At 40.0% G+C, this 10,487-nt stretch overlaps 2 protein-coding genes across 7 annotated transcripts in view; one reads left to right on the forward strand and one right to left on the reverse strand.

Annotated features, from left to right (window-relative positions):
• Positions 1 to 4,447, forward strand: part of LOC102378538 (5-phosphohydroxy-L-lysine phospho-lyase) — an 11,739-nt gene extending 7,292 nt beyond the window's left edge. The window contains exons 12-13 of one of the 2 annotated variants that reach the window (XM_006026849.3): positions 291 to 356; positions 4,084 to 4,447. In XM_006026849.3, the coding sequence (XP_006026911.1) occupies positions 291 to 340 (50 nt within the window). In that variant the 3' untranslated portion in view covers positions 341 to 356; positions 4,084 to 4,447. Of the gene's footprint in view, positions 1 to 290; positions 359 to 4,083 lie in introns of those variants that run through there. The other variant, XM_025207841.1, reaches the window with a different exon arrangement.
• HNRNPAB (heterogeneous nuclear ribonucleoprotein A/B) overlaps positions 1 to 10,487 on the reverse strand; it is a 14,054-nt gene that overhangs the window by 3,027 nt on the left and 540 nt on the right. For 2 of the 5 annotated variants that reach the window (XM_025207843.1, XM_006026847.3), the window contains exons 2-7: positions 7,592 to 7,760; positions 7,328 to 7,486; positions 6,738 to 6,869; positions 5,567 to 5,672; positions 5,318 to 5,473; positions 5,155 to 5,239 (exon numbers count right to left, since the gene is read on the reverse strand). In XM_025207843.1, the coding sequence (XP_025063628.1) occupies positions 5,169 to 5,239; positions 5,318 to 5,473; positions 5,567 to 5,672; positions 6,738 to 6,869; positions 7,328 to 7,486; positions 7,592 to 7,756 (789 nt within the window). In that variant the 5' untranslated portion in view covers positions 7,757 to 7,760 and the 3' untranslated portion in view covers positions 5,155 to 5,168. Of the gene's footprint in view, positions 1 to 336; positions 1,716 to 4,584; positions 4,898 to 5,154; positions 5,240 to 5,317; positions 5,474 to 5,566; positions 5,673 to 6,737; positions 6,870 to 7,327; positions 7,487 to 7,591; positions 7,761 to 10,487 lie in introns of those variants that run through there. The other 3 variants (XR_003094819.1, XM_006026846.3, XM_006026845.3) reach the window with 3 other exon arrangements.

The following is a 10,487-nucleotide window of genomic DNA, read 5'->3' on the forward strand; positions in this document are numbered from 1 at the left end:
AATTAAACCCAAGTAATACAAACTTAAGACCAGTTTTTAATATTTGGATTCTCAAATGTGTACTGAAGATATTCAACCTGTCAATAATAACTTGTTGCACAAGCTTCCTTTTGTTTTCAATTGCCTGGGCACAGGTGCGGGGAGGACTGATTTAATTGATCAGAGGAACAAAGTGTTACATTTAGACTTAAGTCTGCAGTTTGCAACTGTGTTGCATTCAGGTGGCAAAGTCAACTCACTGGAGTAAAAAGGGGCTTCAACACTTACACATTTGTTGATTCCATATTCAGATATGGAAAAAGAGGCGGCATGTGAACCAGTAGGAGACCTTGAATCTTAAGCTTCAATTTTAATAGGTAAGCATTTTATAAATTTTCCACTACTTGACTAAATTGTCAAGATCACTTATGATACAGTATACTTACAGTGAAGAAATGAGCAACATGTTTGTTATGTTCAATATTTTGCTTAACTTCTGAGCCATGTAGAGGGGGGTATCTAACACCAAAAGGCTGCCACGTGCACATTTGTTGAAGGGGAACAGTAGAAGTTAGCTAGCTTTTAATACATCATTAAAACTACAGTGCCACTTAAAACCTTTCAATTAAAAGAAATCTACTTAGCATTATTACACCATAAATTTTTAAAGCTTATGTATTTCCTCAACTTACTACCCTAGGAGCCAGTTACCTCCTTTACAGACAGGTTGCTCTTACTGAGGGGAAACTACTTGTTGTAGTAATGACAGAGTAACAGTAGAGCTGGAGTAGTCTAGGGTTTCAGTGTGTATCATTTTAGAGTTGTGGGGCCTGTTCCTGTCTTACTTGCAAAAAAACTGCTTGCTTTGCTTGAAGAGTGGTCAGAAAGTCTGTCACCAGAATGGTTTGGCAATGTATAGTACAGGGCTCGAAACTAGTGTTTTCCGTTTTTTGTTTGTTTGGGGTTTGTTTGGGTTTGGTTTTGTTTGTTTGTTTGGGGGGGTCCAAGTGACACCAAGAACAGCCCCACACATGTGGACATGGGAAAGGGGTGGGAAGAAAACCAAACGCCTCTACACTGTAGCATACATTACTTAAGGCAGTAACACTTATTTAAAAAGAAACGCTGAAGCAGGTCTTTCCATTTTGGGGTTATTACTAAACTTTGCCTACTTGTACTATTCAGTTTTCAGAGGACAGAGAAACTCTAGTTACCTCCAGCTTGATTTAGCTGTCATTACAATTGACCGGCTTAATGCAGGTACTTTAAACATGTATGTACTGTCTCCTGCATTAAGTTGGCTTTTCCCCAGGTCCAAATAAGTCAGGAATAAACAACTACCTCATTACAAAAGTACAGGAAGCACCTTCTAGAAGGTAACAGTATGACTGCCTGCCTTACATACAAGCCAAAACTAGAGGCACTAATTACTTGATTTTTCTCATGGAAAAATGGTAGTCATGAGTAACTTCATACTTTCTTTCCATAAACTCCAACCAATATTCACAAAATCCACTGCACAGGTTCATTATTCTACCTTAATTGATGCAGTTTAAATCCTCAAGAACACAGTATTGCCAGAAGACATTTGTCTTTGCAGCTGTAGTTTTTAGCTCTAGCTTCTTACCAGCTCTGTGAAGCATTAGCTAAAGTAAATGGACACAGGATCTGTGCTCCTCAGCAGGATTTGTGGGTTCCACTTCCAGTGGACAGCCAGCTTTAGAAAGGAGCTTTTCCTGCAATGTTGGAGAGACCATTTATGAACAGATTAGCTGTATTCTAGCTGTGGTGAACCCACATTTCCAGGTTCAAGCCATTTTGTAATGATGAAACAGGTGAGCCAAAAAGGTCCCTGGCACCTAGTTAGTACTCACAGGACTTGCCTATTCCTCCTTTGCTGTGCTTGTCTGACTTCCTGGTTGCAGAACCCCCTTCCCCCAAGTCCTTTGTGCTAAAATAAGCTTTGAACTAGAAAGGCACTTTCCAGGTAAAAGTACACTCTTTCCAAGTTCAGCATTATGAGCAGACTTTTCTAGGGAGAAGAGCAGTGGTCTTATCTAGTGAGCCATAGACAGTGAAGGCATAAGTCTCCTGTCCTACTGCTGAGTCTAGAAATTATTTGGCCTGCTAGGAACACTAGTATCTGGGCAATACAGTTAGTCCTACAGTAACTGTTTAGATACCCTTTGTACATGGTGCATTTTTTCACTGGGGTATCTTTGGATGGTGCTTATGCTGTAACAGGGCAGCTCAGCTATTTGTTTGGAATATTAATATATTAGCAAGCTGCTTGGGTAATCCTCTCCTGGCAACATGCATTTGAGCAAGGATAATCACATTCCTAATCATTGAAACAGACTCCTCCCTCATTATTTAATCACTTTCCAAGTGCTCTAACTGGTCAGCTTTTTGAACAGTCTATTATTAGTCTAACTTATTTTTTTAACTAGGTGAGCACTAGTATCCATTTCAGGCAGACACCCATGAAGGGGCAACATCTTGGAAGAAACTAGGTTAACAAACTGTGCTGAAAGTGCAAAAAAGCCAGTCAATACTGCAAGACAGCACAAGCTGGATGCCAGCTCCCCTTTAGAGATGGATTAGTTGCTTGCCTTTGAGTAACATGCTGCTTGCACAAGCCTTTCTTCACACTGCCATAAAAAGGATGCAAGTAGCAGTGGCATGTAGGTATAACAAGTCCAATCTTAATATTTAGCCAAGAAAGACTAGTAGCTTTTTGAAGCACTACATTGATAGGTCACTCAGTTTTCTGGGACTGCCTTTTGCTTAGCTCAGGCTTAAACCATAAGGATTAGCTGGAAGATCTAGAAGAACAGGACCTTAATATTAAAAAGGGGGTGATTCACTTTTTTAGAGTCAGATTCACTTGCTCAACTAGGACTTATTAGCAGCTTTTACACTGAAATTAGCTATCAGCAACAGCTTTTTAAAAAGGCACCACCTACAGTTCTAGGTGCTAACATTTTTATAGGGATTTTTATTATACAGCATCCCTTTTGAAAAGGAATTTCCATAGTTGAAGGTAGAGTTTGCATTTTCCTCGCTTATTCAGTTTGTCAGTTCTCTCTTCTAGTTTTGTTTTATCTGCTCAAATACTTCAGTTTTGTTTATCAACAGGAAGAGAGACTATGCACTTGATCATTAACTTTAAGTTACAGTAATTGAGACGCTTGCATTTAAACAGCTTGTTCAGGTTCAGATCCGTTTTCCTGCCGTTTTAAAGATGCAACTGGTGCACCAAAAGAAAAAAAATTAAGGAACAAACATGTAGTACCCAAAACAACTTATAGTTTCGAAGTAAAAAGGGCATCTAGCACATTCTACAGTTAATGACAAGTATGTATGTATTTGACAGGCTACCCAATACACCACAGTACAGACACTTCTTCAAATCTGCCACTAATAAAGCAGCAGGCTGGTTATTCCAAGTGTTACTTTGCAGTCCCCACACAACATTTAAATACATGAAATGGTACTGTTCTACCCTCCATGCTTTGAAAAATATAAGAATAGTCGAGGTAATTTAATGCACAAGAGGCCCTCTTGGCCACAGTTCTCGCACACTCGGGCTCCAAAATATTGCAAATCCTGTGAGCTTAAAGTCAGCCAAGTTTAAGAGATACCAATCCTATTTCTCTGCTGTGCCAAACTTGAGTATCAAAACAAAGACATGCTTGACATGTAATTTCAACTACAGTTAAGATGGCCCTACCAGTTTTGAAAAGCTATCGATCAGGTTACTCTCCTGGGATGCTGAACTATCCATTAAAACTTAGTACAGGGAGAATACTATAACTACAAGTTTGAGACTAGGTAACAAGCTACTTTTAAAATAAATTAATAATTTTATTGCCTGAAATATTGAAAAGCCATGCACACAGAAGGAAATAGCAACATAGGACCACATCTTCAGTGGAGCATTACTGCCTCTAGCAAAAAGTGGTCAAGCTGATATGAAACCTGAGAAGCCCTGCTTTGACAAATAAATACCTGGTCCCTTCAGGTTTTGTTCTTTTGTAGGTAAGACTGAAAAGTTTGCAATTTTTTTAGACGTTAAAACTTCTTCCCATCTTGTTTTTCCAGGATAAATTAAACCCTTTTGCTTATTACCTTATACCAAGGAAAAGGGTTTTCCCACAACTTGGATATAAGCACTACTAATAGGTCCTATAAGACAGGAAAGAAGGGCTTCTCACTATTCTGTCATCCTGCAATGAACATCCTCCCATGGTTCCCAAGGAAGAAACAAACAACTGTGCAAAACTACATTTGTCCAAGAAGGCCACCACACCACACTTGTCCAGAGGACTCTGTAACAAGTGACCAAACAGCACACCTGCAGCTCTTACTGGCAGCTGGGGATTTCCACTAAGCATTCTAGTCTAACTTCAAAACCAAGATATTAACAATAAAGGTTTCAGCTGTTGTTCATTTGCAAGAGAGCCATGCTACTACCCAGTGCTGCATAGTTTAGTTCAACATTTCCATTTTCCAATAAAAGCCATTAACTCCTGTTTTCTGCATCTGTTCTAGAAGCAGTACACTAGAGTTTAGTAGGCACAAGCTGAAGAATGGCACAAGACACTAGATTATGCCTTTTTATTTCAAAAGCTAGGATAGCTTCAATATCCATGTCATGGTGAATCAGAACACATGTAAAATACCTTACAATACATTAGATTCCAAAAAGGTACCAAAAAGTACAGTAAAATTAACACTTCCATTACAGGAAATGTATGACACAAAAACAATACAAAATAAAAAGGTGGAAAGTGACACTGGTTCCCTAAGATGCATCTCATTCTGTACAACTGGAGTAATGCAGAGTCCATAGTTAACTCCAAGAGGCAGTCCCTAGATGCAGAGCTGCAGCTTTAAGCAGACCCTCAAAATCAACCTATTAATAAAATCATTAATTAATATCTTCAGCAGGGCTGAAATTTTACACACCACACTGTCTAGACAACTAGTTATCTGTAAGTATTAAACAGAGAAGACATTTCCAGGGAGCTCTTCCAAGTAAGATGCACATTTAACAGGCCATAGAAATTTATTGTAAAGTTAAATTTGGTACATAATTGAAATAGCCATCTACAGCATTGAATACAAAACCTATGTGGTCATTTTCCAAAAAGAGACCATGCCACTGCATACCTGAATAAGTTTGATCAATATGGCTTGTAGTTATTCTGATGACCACCACGTCTTGGTGACTTTCCATAATTTGCACTGCCTTGACCTATAAACAGGAGAACAAATGGATTAAACTGAAATTTAGTTCTGCTTGTTTAGACCCAATACAGTTCTCTTTACTTACTGTAATCATAGCCTGGTCCATATCCATAATACCCATATCCTGAATAATCATAGCCTCCATAGCCACCATAACCTTGCTGATAGCCGTATCCTTGACTCCCATAACCCTGGTTGTTCCAGTAATTGCCATAACCTTGATTCCAATTTTGACTCTGAGCTATAGAAGGGAAAACCATCCACAAAATCCCGTTTTAGTACATACAGCTCATTTCTATAGTGTCCGTACTAAAGTAGCGTGTGCAATACTTACCACCTCTTCCACTTCTGCCTCTTCCTCCATAACTGCCTCTTCCACCACCACTACTGAACTGCTGCTGTTGGTATACTTCTTTTGGCTGTGCTACCTTGATCTCGCACTAAGAACAAAACAGAGGAGAGCAATATGCTTGAAAACCTGTTTCATACAAAATTCTATTCCTATATCACATTGCTTTTAAAGTCACTGGGATCTTATCATTTTGCCACAGCCCTCAGTTCTGCTAGTATTGTGATTTTTAAAGCTCTCCCAGAAAGATACTAGCTTTAAGTGATCACAAAATGCATCAAGCTATAGAACTCATTTAGTTATAAAGCCAAAATTAGCAAAGACCCTTACAAAATACACATTTGCCACCTTTGGCAAAGGTGAAGCTTATCACTCAACTATACAGTATTGCCACTAAGAATGCTTCACAGCCAACCTTGTACACTAAGATTTTGCTAAAGCTGGTTGAAGGCAACAGGAAAATGAACTTAATGGGCATTTACAGCCATAGGACAGCTCATAGCAACATTTCCTCCACAACTGTCCTTTCAAGAAGGTGCAACTGAGCTTCCATAGAATCAGGACTCTGGTAATCAGTGCCTGGGCAGGTTACTTAGCAGAGAAGTCACACCAGAAAGTGCTATTAAAAGGAACACTCCAAATTAGGGACAAAGCTAACTGCTGAATCTCACTCAACTGTTACATCTGCACAGTTAGCTATTTTCCCCAGTATTTATTAATATAATTTTGCCTATTCGGTTTCCCCTTCCACAGCCTGTGGAAGTGTATTAAGTGACAAAAATCTGTATATGGATTTAGCAAGGGATACCAAATAAACTCATTTTTGAGGTCTGACTTGATGCAAGAGCAACTTCTAATGACAATATCAACTTGCATGCATTCAATACATGCCAGTAGAAAGTGGGGAGTTCTAGTGCACAACTCCAAGCCCTGGATAGAGTAATTGATTAATGAATTAATCCAATTTAACTAGTTAATTATCACCACACTAACCATACCTATATAAAGCATGGTAGAAAGCTAAGTATTGTAAATAAGAAGTGTCTTTATTGCCTTTGTGTAATATCAGAAGTCAGTTCTGAAAATATGCATTATAAACAGATTATGGACATGGTATCATAGGGGAAGATGCAATTCAAGCTGAACAATTTCATACCTTGCTTCCACTGACATTATGGAATTTTTTTTCCAAGATCTTCTTGACTGGATCTTCTTCCTTGAATGTGATGAAAACAAAACCTCTCCTTTTGTTGGTCTTTGGATCCATCGGAAGTTCAATTGCTTCAATCTGAAGACCGGAAATTATACTTGAGCATGCTACTTTAAGATTCTGCATTTTCACTATATGGTTCCTATTCTTTATTTCAGCTTAGCACTTGGTACATAAGCAGCTACAGTTAGCTAGTCTGTATTAGAATTGGCTTTCTCTTAGGCAAATTTGTTCTAGTTTATAGATGTAGTTTGAGAAAAGTAATTTAATTATGAATAAATAAGTGGCTAAAAAAAAAAATCAATATGAGCACTTGATTAACCACTAAGACTCAGACCATTAACTGGCAATTTCAGTATATAACTATGTAGTTAACAAAGTAAAAGCAAAAGCAAAAGCTGCTACAAGCAGCAGGGCATTCGGGGCCAAATTTTATTTTACTTCCATCTTTAGTCTACATTCAGTTTCCTAGCTATAGATGACAGACTATTCCCTGCCCTGCCTTATTCTATGCTCGTCAGATTAAAAATGCTCACCTCCCCAAACTCTCCAAAGTATTCCCTGATTTTCTCTTCTGTGGCTTCTGGATTAAGTCCTCCAACAAAGATCTTTTTCACTGGATCCTTTTTCATCGCCATGGCCTTTTTGGGATCAATTAATCGCCCATCTAGCCTGTGTTCTTTCTGTTCCAGAACCTACAAATAATTTGATGTTAAGATTAATTTATTTAAAGACCTTCACCTGAATTAAAGGCCTCACCTACAGTTTTTAAGGAATTAACTGTGTGAGCTGAAATGTACCTTTTCAACACTTGCAGGTTCTTTGAAGAGAATAAACCCAAAGCCTCTGGATCTTCCTGTGTTAGGGTCCATCTTTATCGTACAGTCAGTCACTTCTCCAAATTTGGTGAAGTAATCTTTCAAGTCTTTTTTGCTTGTATCCCAACTGAGGCCACCAACAAACATTTTCCTGAAATATCATAATGGTAAGATTAAAATAAGGAATACTTACAGCCTAAGTATAACTTGGGTATATCCTTTAGGTGCTCTGTGATGATTAAGCCATTCCCATATTTAGGTATTCCATCAAAAGTATTGGCATAGAAGAATTGCACAACACTAACTTCACTTAAAATCCAAGAGGATAACTGTGGAGTATCCCAAGCACTCATTACAAAAATATGACAAAGTTAACTGTTCCAAACTATTTTTCATCCACTTTGATGCCCAATACTTCTACAGTATTTTGTTACCTGCCACTTGAGAGTTTTCTAGTTTCCAAAGTAAAAAGGGTGGATCAATTAAATATTCCTAGTTAAATCTGGGGTAAGACCTAGCATCAGTAAAGTTGTAATCTATCAGCTGAAGGAAGAAAGCAAGAGGGAAGTTAGGCTGACCTATAGGCAAAGCAGTGCCTAACCTGTGAGGACTAGAAGGCTTAAAAATGAAAATGATCACCTCCTGAACTTAATGCAAGCACCCTTTGACCCCTGACAACTTGGTTCTGCACAGAGACAAGACCTTGCTCTAGAACTGGGTGAATGCCTTTGTATTGATGCTTTTGTCCAGTTACTAAATAAGAGTACGTTTTCATCTACACTACAGTCACACTGTAATGAAGTCAGGGAATAATCAATCTGCAGTTCTAAAAAGATACCACTTACAAAGATCTTTCCTTAAAAAAACCCCACCTTTTTAAAGGCTCACTTCCCATGTATTGGAAACAGGGGTGGGGAGGGGAGGGGAGGGAAGTTTAGGCCCATCTAGCCACAAACACGAAATACTGGCAAAAAAGATAAATTAGGAAGTGAAAAAAAGTTTAGCAACTGGGGGGAGAACAAACAAAACACCCAAACAAATCAGCCAAGGCAACCAGAATTTATTGATAAAGGATATCCAACTCCCTTGGCTCTTAATTTAAGAGAGCACATGATACAGCAGGTTCATGCACATCAGGTAAGAGCTACATCATCCGTCTCAGGAATTTTTGATGCCACAAACAAGTAAACAAACAGTTCAAAAAAGATCTTAGGCTCTGCACATCTGTAATCAGTTTAAGGTGGGCCTTTGTTTAGAAGCAGCCCAGTGACTAGATACCAGTTCCTGAGTGCATTTTAGCTTAATTGAATTGCAGTAACTTGAATTTTCTGAGGTTAATTTAAGGCTTCCAATTCCACCTGGTAAAGCAGATACATTTATGTTCCCTGCAATCTGCAAGGTAGATGCTCATCTTTTTAGATACAGCCTGCAATATGCATCTGGTAAAGAGAAATCCTTCCTTCCCTCCACCTAACCTAAAACATTGTTCTTTCAAATACTGAGCAGTCATGACCAAATGCATTACAATATCTGTCAAGTGCATTCTGCTGTTGTTGTTAAACAGTTTGTTACCCTGTCACTAATCCAGCCTTGAAGAACCGGATCAGGTTTTACCAAGCCAGGGACATGTTTACTCGCTCTTTACCACAACAGCAGAATAATAGCCATTGGTTTCATTCTCCCCAGAACAGCTTTCACCCCCTGTACAAGAGAAGTTTTGCAAGGCTGCTCTGATCTGTCCTTTGCCAGTGCTTCCATAATCTTTGGGGGCTTTAAAAACCAAACAGCAAAGTAGCCCTATAGTGGAAGTCTTGAAACTCCCAGTTGTGAGGCTAGAACTTTGTTGTCCATAAAGTACTTTGCCTAGTAGGGATGGGGCTGCTACCAGCATACTGAGCTTGTTTCTCACCATGGCAGCATTTACTGCATGTTATTACAAATCTTTGTCTTGGAATTGGATATAGGAGTAGGAACTACCTGGCTTCACCCAACATTCAGGCCAATCATCTTCTGTACAGAAATATACTTAAACTCTAGACTTCCTAATGCACAGTCTAAAATCCTCTAGTACTGAAAGCCAAAAGGTCTCATTTTCCCCATTATACATACAACTATTACTTCCTCTTGCATGGTCACTACTTTTGGTGGCAGGATATTGACATTATGAGAAAAGGCTTCCTGCCAGTGCCCTGGGGCCCTGAAGCTTAGCCTGGCACTATGCTGTGATGCTCTCCAATCATTTTTAACCCTCACACTTGCAAGAGAGATTTAAAAAAAGGACTTTTCACACCCACATTTCCTGGCCCTCCCACCTCCCAGGAGAGAGAGCAAGTAGAGACCTAGCACAGCAGTTCCCACTCCAGTACGGGCACCACCCTCGGTACACAGACAACCCGTCCATGGTACATGTTAAATTTGGTATAGTTACTTTATGACAAAAATGTCACAAAGGGCCAACTGAAAAAGATGTGCTGGTGGCACTTCAGGCTGCATCATTTCCTAGGCCGGAAGGGACCTTGGACCATCAACCAGGTCCAGCCCCTGCACCAAGCAGGACCCACAACTGTGGGGGGGTGGGTCACATTTGAACACGGGTGGTGCGCCATCTGTCAGGTCGGGAACCGCCGACCTTCCCCCTCGCCCAGTCCACCCACCGCCTCTCATTTCTGCAGACATGCACCACTGCATTAAAACGAAACGAAGCGTCTGCTGCACCCCCACCCTCGTCACAAAAACACCGCCCACAGGGGCCTTTGCTACCCGGCCCGTGGTGAGCCAGGCGAGCAGGACAAAGCCCCTCCGCCCTGCTGGGGGTGACACCCCAGGCTTCCGGGGCTACGACCCCCACCCCCCGCGGGCGGCTCTGACCCGCCCTGCG

Source organism: Alligator sinensis, unplaced genomic scaffold, assembly GCF_000455745.1.
Source record: "Alligator sinensis unplaced genomic scaffold, ASM45574v1 scaffold741_1, whole genome shotgun sequence".
In the NCBI taxonomy this organism is placed as follows: domain Eukaryota; kingdom Metazoa; phylum Chordata; order Crocodylia; family Alligatoridae; genus Alligator; species Alligator sinensis.